Source organism: Electrona antarctica, assembly GCF_951216825.1.
Source record: "Electrona antarctica genome assembly, chromosome: 12".
NCBI lineage: Eukaryota > Metazoa > Chordata > Actinopteri > Myctophiformes > Myctophidae > Electrona > Electrona antarctica.
In genome coordinates, this window is record NC_136793.1 from 33,123,344 (window position 1) to 33,141,644 (window position 18,301).

Sequence of the window (18,301 nt, forward strand, 5' to 3'; positions counted from 1 at the left end):
AAAGGCACAAAAGCCAAAAAGAAATCTTTAAAATAAAAAATGGTAGTCTGACTGGGATTTCCTGACCGTGTGGGGAGGGAGTAGGTTGAAAACATGGCTGACCTCATCATAACGTGCGTTAGCCATTCTGTGAGCTATTTCAGTTCAACACACAGTGGCACTTTAGCTTGCACTAATTAGTCAGCTGACAACTCATCACATCTGGCCCTCATCCTGGAATATAATATATGCATATCAATATCCGTTTTTGAGCGGTGCCAAGAATGACCGATGACTGTGTGTGTGTGTGTGTGTGTGTGTGTGTGTGTGTGTGTGTGTGTGTGTGTGTGTGTGTATGTCTGTCTGTATGTCTGAGCACAACCTATTGACCCTTAAATTGCGGCTGATGCTGATTGGGGTCGCATTTAGGTCACACACAGACACACACATTTTAATTTTTACGTCTGGAAACTCCTGTCAGGACTCCAAGAGAGGCTTCAGACGAGCCACTTCAGGAGACTTAATTGGCTCAGATCTGAACCCATTTGAATTGGCATTAGGAACCCGTTGCGACCGCATGCCCTTGCTGACATCGACCCCAGGCAGAGTTCGAACCAGGGTTCGAATATGTATAGGCTAATAATATATAGGCTAGCTACACACGTGTGTGTGTGTGTGTATATATATAGGCCTACATATACTGTATACTATATACAATACAGGATTTGTCATCTTACAGACTTACAATAAATGCACAGAATCTCTGTATGTCTGTAGTTCACGTATCTCGAGAACCGACCGACTTCAAATTTGGTCGGTCGGTATATGCAGTGTGTGTGTATATATATATATATATATATATATATATATATATATATATATTAATTAGTATATATATATATATATATATATATATATATATATATATATATGAATTAGTATATATATTATATATATATATTATATAATATATATATATTAGTTATTAGTTAGTTATATATATTGTTATATATATATTGTTATATGTCTGTCACTGACCCTTATGCATACAGGTTATGTGGACAAGGTGACGTGTGCGATGGCCAGCCTGGACCTGCAGGTACTCATACCCCCCCTCAAGCGTTATCGTTACCTCCCAACCAAGCAGCCCAGCAGAGGGATCTGACCACTTCTCCTCTCCCTGGGTTTCCCTCAGCCAGGTCTCCTGGCTCAACCCTGGGTCCACCATGGGAGGATGTTTCTCCAAACCCAAGCCAGGTGACAAACCCTTTTCTTGCCTTGTATTCTCACTCATCCTACCCACCATTATGTTTTTTTTCAGTGCAGACCCTTATTTTGAAGGCCACAGGGTCCCAGCCCGTAAACTGGAAGTATAAACAACGGCTGTGTACAGTGCCACACGATTGCTTGTTTTGACCAAACAGATAAATGCATTTAATAAATCTATTTACATTGATTCGGAATTGCAGATGGGAGTTTTCACTTCCTGTTCATTTCCTGTTGCAATGTTCAGCAAGAGAATGTATTTCCATTGCAATGCAATTATGATCACTGTCACGGGGCAGCCTGTGCCCTATAGAGACTAACCTGAAGTTAACAATGCACACACACTGATATCTGTTTTGACAGTTGCTTCTATTTAATATAGTTGGCCAGTTTGGAAATAACTATTTGGGAGGGTTGTGGGTTTCATATTTGTATAATGGTAGTATCTGAATGAATTCCTGAACATGGACATTGCAATACTTGTTGTGCACCTGTCTCTCCTCTCCAGTGCTGGCACTCCTGTACCCAAGTACTGTAGAGCAGAGGGGTGTTTTCTGTTTTATATTGTAGCCTTTCTAATTGTAGGCCTAAATGTGTGAGTAAAGTGGCGCCTGAAATATGAAATGGAAATGGTTTAAGTAATGATGTAATTGTATATAACCTTTATAGTTTGCCTTGTTTAAAATGGTTTAAAATGGTGGCTGCATCTGCAGACAGTTTTGGTTTGGGCAATCTACGAGAGCTGCTGTCGGCCCTTCGTGGGCGTGGAACAGGTGTAGCTCTTAAAAGTAGTTACCTAGGTTGCTGTTCTTTTAACCTTTTGCCTGTGTTCTTATTTTGATGTGCTATTTTTGGACAGTCCGTCACTGTGAATATTATTGCACTGCCTGGTTGGTGTTTGGATTGTTTTTGGTAAATAAAAAAACAACAAAATGCGTTCTTGGACAGTTGTCTGATTCATGGAGCCTTGCCCGTCCGGTGAAACTTTACAATCACATATGTGCAAAGGCTTGTGTTAAAAATTGTCTATGCAGTTAGTCTCACATAGCCAGACAATTAGAAATCTCTGCGTACTGGTACATCTGGTGACAATGTGAATTCACTGAATGGGTTAAGACTAGGTGGAAACAATTAGGAATGTAAAGACTTGAGGGTGGCACTTTATATAGGATGGTATCAGAATTGGGTTTCAAAGCAGTAGCCTTAGTAGCCATGGTTTGTTACTGCTGGTTTTCTCCTGTGTTTAATTAATTTAGATTTATCATCATCAGTAGGCTGAGATTTATGTTCTTCTGGCAGTGTGCAGGCGCTTAGGGAATACCCCTTCAATGGGAACACCCATACTATGGGAACGCTTGGATGGATGGGGGAGCATTGAACATCCTGCAAGACCTGCATAATGTTAACTTTGGGACAGGGAAGAACTTGTTTTGTTCCACATACTATAATGTAGTTTTGAAACAAGCACGGAAGGCATGGATGTTGACACAAAAGGCCATCGACTAAAAATAGTCATCATGAATCATACGTAAGCTAAGAACCTAACAGTGGAATATCTATATAATGAAACAATGTGTATACACTGTAGTCTATAGAGTGCTATATAATATATAATATGTCTACATAAAGTTTAGCCTATGCATATGCCTGTAAGGTCCTCAAGGCTATGGCAAGTGCTACGGCATATGGCAAGTGCCATGGGCTAAGATGGAGTCTGCCGTTCTGAATCACTATGGGAAGTGCATTCCATAGTTTTGGAGCCAGAAGGGAGAAGAGTTTGGGACGTGTGGAGTGTTGTCCCGGTGTTTTTAGCAAAGGTACTTCTAGTCTCCCTGAGACTAGAGTTACACTTGCCAATGAGTGTGAGCTGGCTAAACAAATAAACTATAAATACACAATAAAAGACATGAATTGTAGCTTTATAAGAGGGAAAAGATTGTGGGTAGGTGCAGATTGTTGACCTCGGTGTGTGTGTGTGTGTGTGTGTGTGTGTGTGTGTGTGTGTGTGTGTGTGTGTGTGTGTGTGTGTGTGTGTGTGTGTGTGTGTGTGTGTGTGTGTGTGTGTGTGTGTGTGTGTGTGTGTGTGTGTGTGTGTGTTTTCGTCTATCTGTGTAAGTCTCAGTTTAAGTGGTTCAAGTGGTCGGTTAAGTGTTCATGTAAGAGAGAAAGCATATGATGAGTAAAGCAGATTTGGGGAGGGCCCATTCATTGGACCTTTTCAGGGGTCCAGCTAGAATATTTATGTGTGCACTAGCTGTGCAGACCTGACTATATATAGGCTAGTCTATGAATTTAAAATAGCCTACTCTACTCTCTTACAGAAAGAAAAAATCCAATGCAACCCAGAATTTAATTTATTAATTAATTTAATTTATAATTTGATAATTAATGTATTAATTTATTAATTATCAGATTAAATTGTTACATAGTTACCGCTTCATTGAGTGTACTCAGTCTAGGCCTATGTGTTATGAAAGTTAGCATCTGACACCATCACAGGACTCCTGAAAAGTTAATCATAATGGCTCCCTTATAACTTTATAAATATCAGGAAGAAAACATTATTTTGAATTAATTTTGATCTTACAAAACATGTGAAACAAAATCGAAATATACATTTTTTGAAACAATACAGACATGGATTTCCTGGCCTCTTTAGTACTCAGCACTAACTAATAAACCGTAATGAATCATAGATACTTCTACCTCTCAGTTGAAAAAGTGATGAATGTGAAATTAGTAATGCGGAGCAGAGACATGTTTTTTCTTCTTTGATAAATGCCAAATTTATACATAGTCCGGCAGCCGACACGACAGGCTTCTTTTGTTTAAAGTGGGACATTTGGGAAATTTTTATTGGCCTAAAATATTGTCTATATTCATGAATCCACAAATATTTCAAACTTTATTTATGCTTTAAGAAGCATGTGACATGTCAAACTAGGGGGTTTTCATGATTCTGAATCTTAATACATTCCAAGCATTCTTTTTGCACTCAAAACAGCCATATAGCCACTTGCCCAAATGTGCTGATCTCATCACATTTGTCATGACGTCTATGGCCGTTTTAGCCCAAGGAGTGTTTTTTGTGCAAAACGAATGCTTGGAATGGATTCAGAATCATGAAAACCCCCTAGTTTCACATGTCACATGCTACTTAAAGCATAAGGAAAGTTTGATTGATTTGAATTTTTTTGCCTGCCATAGGTTGTTAATGGTAGGGTCACAAGAAACCCCTATAAAAGAAATTGCCCCGACAGTCGGTCAGCAAGTGGATTCATGAATGTATGTACTGTATATAGACAATATTTTAGGCCAATAAAAGACTATATACCAAATTTGCCACCCGTCCACCCCATCTGCCGGACTAACAGTTACAATTCCCATGTTAGAAATGACCAAACTCTAAACACAAAGATGTAAGAAAAGGAACCGTTTTTTACTTTATTGTATAATAAAGCATAGCGTTTTCTTTCTTTCGTTGTTTTTTTGTGCTCAAGCCAGGGATTTGTACAATGAGTTGAGATGATTGAAAATGGTAGGTGAACAAGACATTGGTATAACTAGAAATGGAGAAATGCACTCTGTCGAGCTGCCAACTTGTGCACAAGTAGGCCATGTATGGCCTACTTGTGCACAAGTACTGCTAATAACTAATGTCTAATACGACTGCTGTTCTAAATCCCCTTAGACCCGTTATTGACCTTATACCAACCTTGAAACGTACCTTAGTTACATCACCATCAACAGCAGCCAATAAGGAAGTTAAAGGAACCACCATTCTTACCCCGACATACATACATACTGTATACCCATCGCCAAACGTACCTTAGTTAATAGTCACCAAGAACGGTGGTCCCTTATTGGCCGGTGGATTACACCGACATACATACATTACATACCCAGCCGATCGCAGTACTTGCACGCTCTGCTTGCGCAGAGCGTAACTAAACTTACAGAGGGGGGAAAAGACTGTCTTTTAACTCTAGATAGCCCTCTCTTTCTTCTCCTGCAAATGTAGTCACTGCTATGATTTTCCATTGATTTTAATTAAGACTTGCTCAGCAGGTGAAAATTCCAGACAGATTACTGTGTAAGAACCGGATCGTCAGCACATTTTTCCAGGCGAAGAGATAAAGTCGGCTGTAGTGAGAAAGGTTTACACAACCATTATTTTATGTACAATATTAAATGCAGTGCATCACATGTAATCTAAAATGTCTCTATGACTCCCAATTGACAGGCTTATATAACGTTGTCATGGTAAGAAAATTGAAATTGTAAACAGAATGCTGCTTCGGTGCTTCCATGTCTAAGCTCAATTTGGTTGTGGTGGTGGGGTGTTGAGGTGGTTTGTATACATGTATTACCTGTGTCCTCTTAATTTAATAATTTGTGGCTTGGGTTCATTTATTCACCTGTAATGCTGATGTAATGGTGCTGCGCCTGCTTCTATACTAAAAATCACACCCGTGTGAAATGAGTGGCGCTCTTGTCATCGTACATCAATTTATGTTAGCGGACATTTGACATAGCTACATAAGGTACATAAGGTGGTCCCTTATTGGTCAAGCGCTGTGATTGGTTAGCCGATTTGCTCGTTTACATATGACGTAAGTTTTCCCTTCAATGTCAATGGCGTTTAATGTTTTGATGTTTAATTGACGTCATATTTAGCGGAATTCTGATGTCATTTCTCCGTTCATTGTGAATATGACAAATATTGAGACGTGTGGGGACAAGATTTAGCGGACATTTGACCTGAATTCCCCTTTTATTGTCAATGGCAAATCTTGAGACATGTGGGGACAAAAGCTGTTTATAGAAGGGGCTAGCGCCCCTTAAAAATCAGACGTGTGTGTGAAGTGAGGGGTGCTCTTATCATCATACATCATCTCATTCCGGCCAATCACAATTTGTGTCCTCACCTTCGTCATCAATGTTTGTGTTACACAATGTTTTGTTTAACTATGACGTAAAATTGTCCATTCATTGTCAATGGGAATTTAATGTTTGTGTAGGACAAAGTTTGTGAACACACACACTAAAAGCTGGACATAGGAGGGTCTAGTGCCCCTCAATAATTTTAGTAGTGGGGATAAAAAGTGAAGACAGAAAAGTGAAGATTGAGAGTGGTCGTTGTAAGTGAATGGGAGGACAGAATTGGGCCGAATTCGAGGCCAAATCTCAGTAAATTCCTGGGGAGTGTGGTTGCCTAAATAGGGAATATAATACATAATTGTGATGTCACCGTATATTGTCCAATCATATGAGGGTAAAAAAGTGTATAAATAATACACTTTTTTGAGCCTGAGGTGCCGATGACGGATGAATGCTCATGTATGGAGCCAAAATGTGCTGCTGTGATTGTGTTGGAAGGTGTGCCATTGGCTGAGCATCTCATAATGAGTGTGTTGGAAGGTGTGCCATTGGCTGAGCATCTCATAATGAGTGTGTTGGAAGGTGTGCCATTGGCTGAGCATCTCATAATGAGTGTGTTGGAAGGTGTGCCATTGGCTGAGCATCTCATAATGAGTGTGTTGGAAGGTGTGCCATTGGCTGAGCATCTCATAATGAGTGTGTTGGAAGGTGTGCCATTGGCTGAGCATCTCATAATGAGTGTGATTGTGTTGGAAGGTGTGCCATTGGCTGAGCATCTCATAATGAGTGTGTTGGAAGGTGTGCCATTGGCTGAGCATCTCATAATGAGTGTGTTGGAAGGTGTGCCATTGGCTGAGCATCTCATAATGAGTGTGTTGGAAGGTGTGCCATTGGCTGAGCATCTCATAATGAGTGTGTTGGAAGGTGTGCCATTGGCTGAGCATCTCATAATGAGTGTGTTGGAAGGTGTGCCATTGGCTGAGCATATCATAATGAGTGTGTTGGAAGGTGTGCCATTGGCTGAGCATCTCATAATGAGTGTGTTGGAAGGTGTGCCATTGGCTGAGCATCTCATAATGAGTGTGTTGGAAGGTGTGCCATTGGCTGAGCATCTCATAATGAGTGTGTTGGAAGGTGTGCCATTGGCTGAGCATCTCATAATGAGTGTGATTGTGTTGGAAGGTGTGCCATTGGCTGAGCATCTCATAATGAGTGTGATTGTGTTGGAAGGTGTGCCATTGGCTGAGCATCTCATAATGAGTGTGATTGTGTTGGAAGGTGTGCCATTGGCTGAGCATCTCATAATGACTGTGATTGTGTTGGAAGGTGTGCCATTGGCTGAGCATCTCATAATGAGTGTGTTGGAAGGTGTGCCATTGGCTGAGCATCTCATAATGAGTGTGTTGGAAGGTGTGCCATTGGCTGAGCATCTCATAATGAGTGTGTTGGAAGGTGTGCCATTGGCTGAGCATCTCATAATGAGTGTGATTGTGTTGGAAGGTGTGCCATTGGCTGAGCATCTCATAATGAGTGTGTTGGAAGGTGTGCCATTGGCTGAGCATCTCATAATGAGTGTGTTGGAAGGTGTGCCATTGGCTGAGCATCTCATAATGAGTGTGTTGGAAGGTGTGCCATTGGCTGAGCATCTCATAATGAGTGTGTTGGAAGGTGTGCCATTGGCTGAGCATATCATAATGAGTGTGTTGGAAGGTGTGCCATTGGCTGAGCATATCATAATGAGTGTGTTGGAAGGTGTGCCATTGGCTGAGCATCTCATAATGAGTGTGTTGGAAGGTGTGCCATTGGCTGAGCATCTCATAATGAGTGTGTTGGAAGGTGTGCCATTGGCTGAGCATCTCATAATGAGTGTGTTGGAAGGTGTGCCATTGGCTGAGCATCTCATAATGAGTGTGATTGTGTTGGAAGGTGTGCCATTGGCTGAGCATCTCATAATGAGTGTGATTGTGTTGGAAGGTGTGCCATTGGCTGAGCATCTCATAATGAGTGTGATTGTGTTGGAAGGTGTGCCATTGGCTGAGCATCTCATAATGACTGTGATTGTGTTGGAAGGTGTGCCATTGGCTGAGCATCTCATAATGAGTGTGTTGGAAGGTGTGCCATTGGCTGAGCATCTCATAATGAGTGTGTTGGAAGGTGTGCCATTGGCTGAGCATCTCATAATGAGTGTGTTGGAAGGTGTGCCATTGGCTGAGCATCTCAGTTGGAAGGTGTGCCATTGGCTGAGCATCTCAGTTGGAAGGTGTGCCATTGGCTGAGCATCTCATAATGAGTGTGTTGGAAGGTGTGCCATTGGCTGAGCATCTCATAATGTGATTGTGTTGGAAGGTGTGCCATTGGCTGAGCATCTCAGTTGGAAGGTGTGCCATTGGCTGAGCATCTCATAATGAGTGTGTTGGAAGGTGTGCCATTGGCTGAGCATCTCATAATGTGATTGTGTTGGAAGGTGTGCAATTGGCTGAGCATCTCATAATGTGATTGTGTTGGAAGGTGTGCCATTGGCTGAGCATCTCATAATGTGATTGTGTTGGAAGGTGTGCCATTGGCTGAGCATCTCAGTTGGAAGGTGTGCCATTGGCTGAGCATCTCATAATGAGTGTGTTGGAAGGTGTGCCATTGGCTGAGCATCTCATAATGTGATTGTGTTGGAAGGTGTGCCATTGGCTGAGCATCTCATAATGTGATTGTGTTGGAAGGTGTGCCATTGGCTGAGCATCTCATAATGAGTGTGATTGTGTTGGAAGGTGTGCCATTGGCTGAGCATCTCATAATGAGTGTGAGTGTGTTGGAAGGTGTGCCATTGGCTGAGCATCTCATAATGAGTGTGAGTGTGTTGGAAGGTGTGCCATTGGCTGAGCATCTCATAATGAGTGTGATTGTGTTGGAAGGTGTGCTATTGGCTGAGCATCTCATAATGAGTGTGAGTGTGTTGGAAGGTGTGCCATTGGCCGAGCATCTCATAATGAGTGTGTTGGAAGGTGTGCCATTGGCCGAGCATCTCATAATGAGTGTGTTGGAAGGTGTGCCATTGGCCGAGCATCTCATAATGAGTGTGTTGGAAGGTGTGCCATTGGCCGAGCATCTCATAATGAGTGTGTTGGAAGGTGTGCCATTGGCCGAGCATCTCATAATGAGTGTGTTGGAAGGTGTGCCATTGGCTGAGCATCTCATAATGAGTGTGCCACAGGGGACACCCGTTAAGTGGCAGACTTATAGAGACATTGCGCAACACTCATAATGAGATTTCCCCCTTCTCCTCAGTGGCTGGAGATTAATTATTTTAGTAGTGACCGCACAATTGAGGATGGAAAATTACCATGTATGGAAAAGCATTGCATTGCTATGTCTACTCTCCTCAATATGACACCAAATTAAAGTAAATAGATTTGATTATGTATATATTCAAATTGTCTTACAGGCTTACGAGTGGGCGGTATTCCAAAATATGGCATGCTGATCTGCAGGGATCTCCATATGGTATTAAAATGGACAAGGACTGACAGATAAAGGGATATCCATATATGGGCATAAAAGGGACACAGGTAGACAGGTACAACTCTGACAAAGCTCCCGACACTATATGACTATGACATATTGGTTGGATCGGCGGTGCGACGTTGGTGTGCAGGGCCCAAACTCTAGGATGTGCTGAACCTCTAGTATTAACAAAAACTTTAAATAATTAAAATGAGTTTTATGCTGATGGGGGCGAGGTTAACAAAATGTTTTAAAGGACCTATAACATAAAATTCAACTTTTTCTATTGATTCTATTGTTAAACAGTGTTGTTGCCAAAGTTTAGAAGCAGCAACAGAAAACCTGGCCATAGGAGTGGGGAGCAATTTGTGAGAGGATGTGCTTTGTGTAACAACATTTCTGTGTTGTACAGTTGAAGTTAAGGTGGAACTATCCCTCCTGGAGAAAGAAAAAGAGGTGGATGGAATGTCACCCAATGGCAAGGCAAGCCCCTTTGCTGACTGCAGACCAAATGGGGCCCTGGGACATGGTTCTGATGAAGACTCTGCACCCCCGCGTCTCTACCACAAACCACGAGACTATGTGGAGGCCTCTGTCTGCCATGTTAAAGATCTGGAAAATGGACAGTAAGAAATTAATGAAAAAATAATTTGTTGGGAAGGCGTCTTAATGCATAGGACACTGCACATTGTCTCTCTCACACATACACACACACACACATATATCTCTCTGTGCCTTCTTGACAGGATGCGAGAAGTTGACTTGGGAAGTGGCAGAGCTTTGCTAATCAAAGAACATGGAGAGTTCTCAGCCATTGGTCACAAGTGTCCCCATTATGGCGCACCACTGGTCAAAGGTGAATACGTTTAATTTAAAATAATTTCTGTGTAGTACAGAGGAAGCACAGAACAGGAATTTACCACTTCTATTCTACATTCAACCATTAAAGCCTAATTGATACATTGATCTGGTATTTAATCTGTTATTTGTTGTGGGTTAAATATTTGTCATGTTTGTCATTCCAGGTGTTTTGTCAAAAGGTCACGTACGTTGTCCCTGGCATGGCGCTTGTTTCAATATTGCAACAGGAGACATTGAGGACTTCCCTGGCCTGGACAGCCTGCCTACCTTTCAGGTGACCTTCCCCACTGATGTCTTTCACATTCTGTGCCTTATCCTGTCTCTTAACATCATGGTAAAAGTGTACACATCGTTCATGTCTGTTTGCTTTAGGTCAGAGTTGAAAAGGATAAGGTGATCATTCGTGCAAACAAACAGGTAAAACAACAAAAGCGGTTTGGGACAATTTGAGGAATTTATTCCAGAAAATAAACAAATCCACTGATTTCAAGATCTTGCAAATATTTCTAGGCTCTTCAGTCACAGAAGAGGTCAAAGCCCATGGCACGGTGTTCAGCAGTCATTAACTCTAACACAGGCTTCAGCCACATTCTTATCATTGGCTCAGGTCAGTTACATTGTGTGTGTGTGTGTGTGTGTGTGTGTGTGTGTGTGTGTGTGTGTGTGTGTGTGTGTGTGTGTGTGTGTGTGCGTGCGTGCGTGCGTGCGTGCGTGCGTGCGTGCGTGCGTGCGTGCGTGCGTGCGCATATATATATATATATATATATATATATATATATATATATATATATATAACTTTTCTTTTTGACCATTTCCTGCACTCCCGTCATGGGATACAAGAATGAGGATATGATTGGGTTTGATTAGATTCTCATTGTTGACCTTTTGCTTGAACCATTAGCGGTTATGGTTATACTTCATGTCTCTCTGTAATACAATCCTGCTTTTTGTGATGAACTGATTTGTCATCAGGTCCAGCAGGACTGGTGTGTGCAGAGACATTAAGGCAAGAGGGCTTCACTGATCGCATTGTCATATGCACCGTGGACAAACATCCACCTTATGACAGGCCTAAACTGAGTAAGGTTTGTACAGAGACCCAGAGCACACCACTCAGAGTATGTTTCTCAATATATAATATCTAATAATTATGTTGCTTTCGTCAATTATAAGACAAGTGCTCTTGGGAATCAAATACACTCGGTAGTACCAAAAATTTTCTGAAAACCTGTAGATACAATATTAAATCAAAAGGAATCTAAAATCACACATCAATCACAAATCACAAATAAAAGTTATAAAGCTTTAATGGGACTGTGTTGATTATTTGGAGCCCTGCATTTTTAGTTTTGGATGCAATTCACAAATCAAGTAAAGATTTATGAACAGTACTCCATGATCATATACTTGACAAGAAATGTAAGTTGATTGATTTACTGATTGAAGTAAATCAATACGCACTCATATTGCTGCTAAAGGTTTTACCTTTACTTGTATTTTTATGCCCAGTATTATCTTGCTGTTACAGTATATTATTGTTAGGACAGTCTGCGGAGCATGTCATTGTGCTGCTTGTACTTCTATGTTTTGAAAATGTCAACAAATTTATATTTTAAAGGCTATGAACTAACAAACGTGCACACTGTTACACTGTGACTAACTTTCTTTCCTTCAGTCCCTAGAAAGCACAGCAGAGCAATTGAGACTTCGCTCCACTGATTTCCTCCAGAGCCATGACATTGAATTGCTCACAGAGACAGAGGTAATAAGAGATCATGAAAGCACAGTTGGTTTCTTTCATTTCAGTAAATAAAAATGATGTGTGTCAAATTAAAGTGTTTGTTATATAACCATTCATTTTCAATCATTTCAATTTCACTTCCTCAACTGGTTGAATTGAAAAGGAATATATTGACCCCGATATTATTATTAATGTTAGGTTTTGGCAGTTGATGTCAAAACACGGACTGTGACTTTTCAAGATGGCTTGAAGATGGAATACAGGAAACTCTTCATTGCTACAGGAAACCAGTGAGGAAAATCTTTGCCAAAATACATTGTTCTTGTAGTCAGTATTACCATAATGAATACATAATACATAATGAATACATTGTTCTTGTAGTCAGTATTACCATAATGAATGAATGAATGTACTGATACTTGATTGCTTCTGTCTTTTGCTTGAAAGACCCAAACCAATGAACTACAAAGGCAAGGATATTGAGAATGTATTTCATCTCAGGACACCTGAAGATGCAAACAGCATAGCCAGGCTGGCCAACAACAAGAATGCCGTGATTGTGGGAACAGGATTTATCGGTGAGAAAAAATTACACATTTTAGAAAGTAATAGTAATCTATCTATAAATGCACAGAATCTCTGTGTTTCCCACATATCTCGAGAACTGTCAAACCAATGCTCTGCACTTGGCATGTGTATTGCCGGGGACCCAAGGGAGTGATGTGCCCACCGGGAAGTCGATCGGATGAGCATTGTCCAGAAATCCTATATTAAAATTGGTTTAAGGGAGGACCGGCCGGAAGGCAGGCGGACTACTACCACATCATGCTAACTCAGACAGACATAACCATAATCAAACCCCATATGCCTATAATTATAGGCATATGGAAATCTGGTTGTCCGGAGTCACGGATCTGCCATAAGGACTCGAGGAAGTGCGTGACCACCGCTGAGTTGTTCGGATATGCGGTTGTCCAGAACTGCCAATCTGACCGATATGTCCATATATGGGCAGCATTTTGTTGATGCTACTCGTTGAGTTTACTTGGCAGTGCCTGGTATCAAACCTTGTGACTCAAAGTGGAGCACTCTACCGACCAAGCTACCCAGGCAGGCACACACCATGTTAATTACTGTTTACTACATGGAATTAGCGAGACAAAATATAACCAAGCAAAAGTATACTGTTTAAGTTTAAGGGAACATTTTGCAAAGTTGTATTGTATGTTGGCGTCTCTTGCTCTACTGAAGAGAGCAGATTTCCTGCTTAGATATTGTAAGAAGGAGATAGAAGAGTTGAAGTATAAGTAAGAGGGACCGGCAACATCTGCTCGGCCCCTAGATAGAGATAGACTGTGATGCAAAATGGGTTCACACCTTTTCGTTTTTATCATGTTTTTATTTTGTAAGTTTATAATTATATTATTACAAACTTAATCCCCTCTTTTTGTGTTGGCTGAGGGCCTCATATTCTGAATGATATGGATATATATAGATGGTATAATAACATAGGACCTACTGTTTCTTCTCTTTGTTGTTACCAGGTATGGAGGTGGCTGCTGCACTCACTGACAAGGCTCACTCTGTTTCTATCATTGGGATAGAACCAGTGCCATTTAAGAAAGCTCTTGGGGAGAAAGTAGGGAAAGCAATAATGAAGGTAGGGAAGCACCCCTGGGAAATCAAGTTGTCCAGGACAAGAACTACCTCAGCATTCTCTCTGCAGAACAAACTAAACTACCATTTAAAATGCAGATCATGTTCTACAGCTCAATATACCACAAAAGGAATGCAAATATACTCATTGACACAGATCATGCAGACAGGTGGACATTAAGGACACCGTACATTCTCCCCCTCTGAGATATGTGGAAGAAACCTGTTGTTGTCAACCTAATTATCTGTGGTTTTGTAACTGTGGTGTGTTACAGCTGTTTGAGACCCAAAGAGTGAAGTTCTACATGTTGAACGAGGTGTCGGAGATGATAGGCCATCATGGACAGGTATTCAGAAAGTGAGAAAAACTGCATGACATGGTGCTCAATATCTTCTCTTGCTCAATCCATAGCATTTGAAATGGGCAAGTGCAGGTGAAGTATACAATAGTGTGCCAGGAAACAGTAGATGATTATCAGACAAGATTAATGGTAAAAATACTCAATTTGGGGTGTAATTCAATTACACTCAATTGGAAATAATATAAATTTTGTACTCAAGAACTGAAAGCTGTGTAATCTGTAATCTATACATCTTCACTACATGACCAAGCTCTTTGTGTTTCTGTTTTAGTTGAAAGAAGTGGTACTGAAAAGTGGAAAGGTCCTACGGGCAGACGTGTGCGTGATTGGTACAGGTGATGCACTTTCATTATGGGTATTACATTTAATTATAATACTTGAAAGGTGCGCTCAATATAGCGCAAATCTCCACCAGGAAGCATAACCTAATAATAATAAACATGTGTGTGCGCGCGCGGACCGTTGCAATTGGCTAGTGCATATTCATAGATAAATCGATAACCTGGAGGGAAAGGTGCCTAGTTTCGGTCCATAGGGGGGATGAGTATCCCATAGTCTGTAGGGACGATAGATCTGTGATTATTACGATTTACGATTATGACGTACAGTAGTTATCTTTTAACAGGTTAACTGCGGCCAATTTACGGCCGTCTTTTAGGCTAGACTGCTTAAGTTTAAAGTTACCTTTGAACAGCCACTGCACCGACCGCTGAGTTGCTTGTCATGAAAATCCACTTCAAAACGGTGTAATCGCTTGTTGTAGTGTTTAAAAGTATTCCAAAGTGCTGACCACAACAACAGAACGGAGCAGAAAGCGCTCTGCGCCGTTTCACCACCTCCATTGTAATGAATAGGGACTCAATTTCCCATAGGAAAAATATTTTTGGGGCTTTTCTGCTTTTATTGGATAGTACAGTTGAATTTGGGAGAGAGAGATTGGGAGAGAGATTGGGAGAAGTACCATTGGTACTTTTACTGATTAAAGTACAATTATTATTTTTGCCTGGCCTACTGTCAGCATGCACAATATGTATGCTGACAGAATATGATGCTGATCGCCTTAATAGCTCAGTTTGGTCACTATGATTTTGTGTAATGAGTGATGACTATGATGTTTCTGCAGGATGCATTCCTGCTACCAGCTTCCTGAAACAAAGCGGAATTCACATGGACTCCAAGGGCTTTATCACAGTTAACAAGGTACTATGGAAAGAACAGCAGGGTATACACAAATGTTTAGTTTCCAATGTTGTTGAATCCATTGGTTTGTTTGAACTGTCTCTCAGATGATGCAGACAAATGTTGACGGTGTGTTTGCTGGAGGAGATGTGGTGGTGTTTCCCTTCCTGCAGCGCAGCAATAAGAAGGTGAACATCCCTCACTGGCAGATGGCCCATGTCCATGGTGAGTGTTTGGTTTATACTTTGTCATATGGTGGTGTTGCGCTGTAAAAAAGATGATATGCAATTTTTGACACATGACACCACCATCGTACAACAGAGTATAAGTTCAGCATTATATATCCTATCTACAGCATTAAATGAGGGTTACACATGTAACTATATTATGAATTCTAGTGGATGACTGCCAGAGGCAGTACTTAATTTTTAAATGTATCCAACTGTCAAAATGGTTAACACCAAGCGAGGTGGACTGGAAAAGAATCTGCATTAAACACTGCCTCTGGTGGTCAGGGAAAATGAAACAGAACAGTTTTGTAGCCCAGACTATTATGTGAACATCTTAATTTATCAGTTCATACTCATACTTTCTTTTTCTTTTCTTGTTTGAGCGGTGCAGCCACTCCTATGCACAGCTTTGTGTGTAGTGTAGATTTTTGTCCTAAAACAAACATTAAATACAATTGACAATGAATGGAGAAATTACATCATATGTAGTCGAGCAAATTGGTATTTTTGTCCTACACAAAGAAAATTTAAATTCCCATTAACAATGAAGCAATATATGATAAGAGCGCCCATCACTTCACACAGGCCGGCGTGATGTTTTACTTCACAGACACTGTTAAGGGATTTTGTAAAGCAGTTTCTATGCTGTGTTGTGTTTAATTTACAGGGAGAGTGGCAGCTCTCAGTATGATGGGCAGAGCCTCAGAAATCAAAACTGTGCCTTATTTCTGGACAGCCATGTTTGGCAAAAGCATACGCTATGCAGGTAAATGGAATTTGGTTCCCAGGAAAAAAAGAGTATGCGGATTAGTGTAACTAAACTGAGATTTGATCAATTGAATGTATTACAAATCTGCTTTACAATAGCAGTTGTGAATCTTATGATCTAAAGCAGGGGTCTCAAATTCAACTTGATGGAGTGCTGTGATTTTTGTATTTTTTCTAGTTTTCCATGTGTTTATGAGGTGACAGTACTTCATTAGACTTTAAGAAGAAGATGAGAGCAAGCACTCAGTTGAATAGTTCCATGTAGTGATGTAACGGGTGCACGGTTCTTCAGTACTTCATTAGACCCCTTGGTGTGGTTGTTATGTGCAATGAGCAATGTGCAATAGACTGACTGGGAATTTGAGACCCCTGAAAACTTGTGTTTGATGGATCTCTCCTGGGTTTCTGTTAAACTTTTAGTTTCCACACTGCCCTCTAGCTGTGAAATACATACCCAGCGCATTTTCATGTTTAGAATTTGTTTTCCTCTTTCTTTTTGCTGTTTATAATTATGTAAAGTGGAGTGGTTTCTGATTGCAAAGGTTATGGGGAAGGCTTTGATGATGTCATTATCCAAGGAGATCTGGATGAACTGAAGTTTGTGGCATTTTATACCAGGTAAGGATAAACTGTATTTAAACTAGGCCTGTTAAGTCTTTATGTACTGGCAGTCCATGCGTACTGGCATTCATATTCTAAATTCATGGTAGTGTCCTCACTATATTTAGCCTTATGTATAACAGTGTTGTTTTATGCTTAATTTATACTCTGTTTTATAACTGGGCATAAGCTAAATCAGGTTTTATTCTGCCATATCTATAGGAGTGAGGAGGTAGTTGCTGTGGCCAGCATGAACTATGATCCTATTGTGTCCCGTGTGGCAGAGGTCTTAGGATCTGGAAAGACGATTAAGAAACGAGATGTAGAGTAAGTACATTTCCCAGTCTTAAATCTGGTCATGGTTACAATGGGGGTACTGTAAAGAAAAGCTGTAAGTCAAATATTATCTCACCCTGACAGGACACACCAAAGAGACATGTACAGGCCTTGTGACTTTGATCACATGCAAAGTATTGCACAAGTATAACTTACCATAGTTTACAGTATAGTTATGTGTAAAATGTACCATTGAGCGTTAATTTTTGAGTAAAATTAACACTCCTTCTCATGTTTTTGAAAATATAAACATTTAGTGAAAATTAAAATGTTATATTTATGTATGAAAATGTGTCAATTATATAACAGTCTGATAATTATTACTCCACATATATTTGTATTTAATATTTTCTACAGTATTTGTCACTGTGTTCAGAGTGCTTTCATATCCACTTCTCTCATGTTTATCATTTTTTATTGTGCACACAAAATGAAGGATGTTAACTAGGCAAGTATGATGTATCATGTCTGAATCTCTTTAATATGCATTCAATGCTGAGATCCATATGAAACTAAAGGCTGTTTTCTGTCCTCTGCAGGACGGGAGACATTTCTTGGTTGATTGACAAAGGCTCTCAATGAGCACTCACCTGAAGATCTCTATGTTGCAGAGGTCTACTGGACACTTAACTACAGACACTTAAGGCCAATTTATGCTTCAGTGAAAAAGTGATATGACATGTTGCTCAACAAATATGTCATTTTTGTGATGTGACTTCTCACATAGCACTTTTATTTCCCGGCGAAGCTTAGCTTAGCCTTCATGGTGCTGAGATACTGAGCAGCTATCCTGTTCTGGGCAGGCATACAGTATGTACTCTGAGGAACCCTCTCTGCAGTGGGTCTGTTTGAGACACACTCTGAGGAACCCTCTCTGCAGTGGGTCTGTTTCAGACACACTCAGCTGAAGACAAGACTGAGATGGAGCGTGAATTTGTTTCTAAGAG

General features: G+C 40.6%; 1 protein-coding gene across 1 annotated transcript; it reads left to right on the top strand.

Moving 5' to 3' along the window:
* Positions 1-1,205: 1,205 nt before the first annotated feature.
* aifm3 (AIF family member 3) lies at positions 1,206-17,999 on the top strand (the record flags this gene model as incomplete). The annotated part of the gene is made up of 19 exons (XM_079515426.1): positions 1,206-1,236; positions 10,034-10,247; positions 10,368-10,477; positions 10,647-10,756; positions 10,855-10,899; positions 10,993-11,089; positions 11,455-11,567; positions 12,158-12,244; positions 12,422-12,513; positions 12,671-12,801; positions 13,768-13,883; positions 14,155-14,226; positions 14,513-14,576; positions 15,365-15,441; positions 15,528-15,645; positions 16,318-16,416; positions 16,961-17,036; positions 17,241-17,345; positions 17,894-17,999. 19 exons carry the CDS (start codon positions 1,206-1,208, stop codon positions 17,934-17,936), a joined length of 1,800 nt encoding a protein of 599 aa, XP_079371552.1. The 3' UTR covers positions 17,937-17,999.
* Between the last annotated feature and the right edge of the window lie 302 nt (positions 18,000-18,301).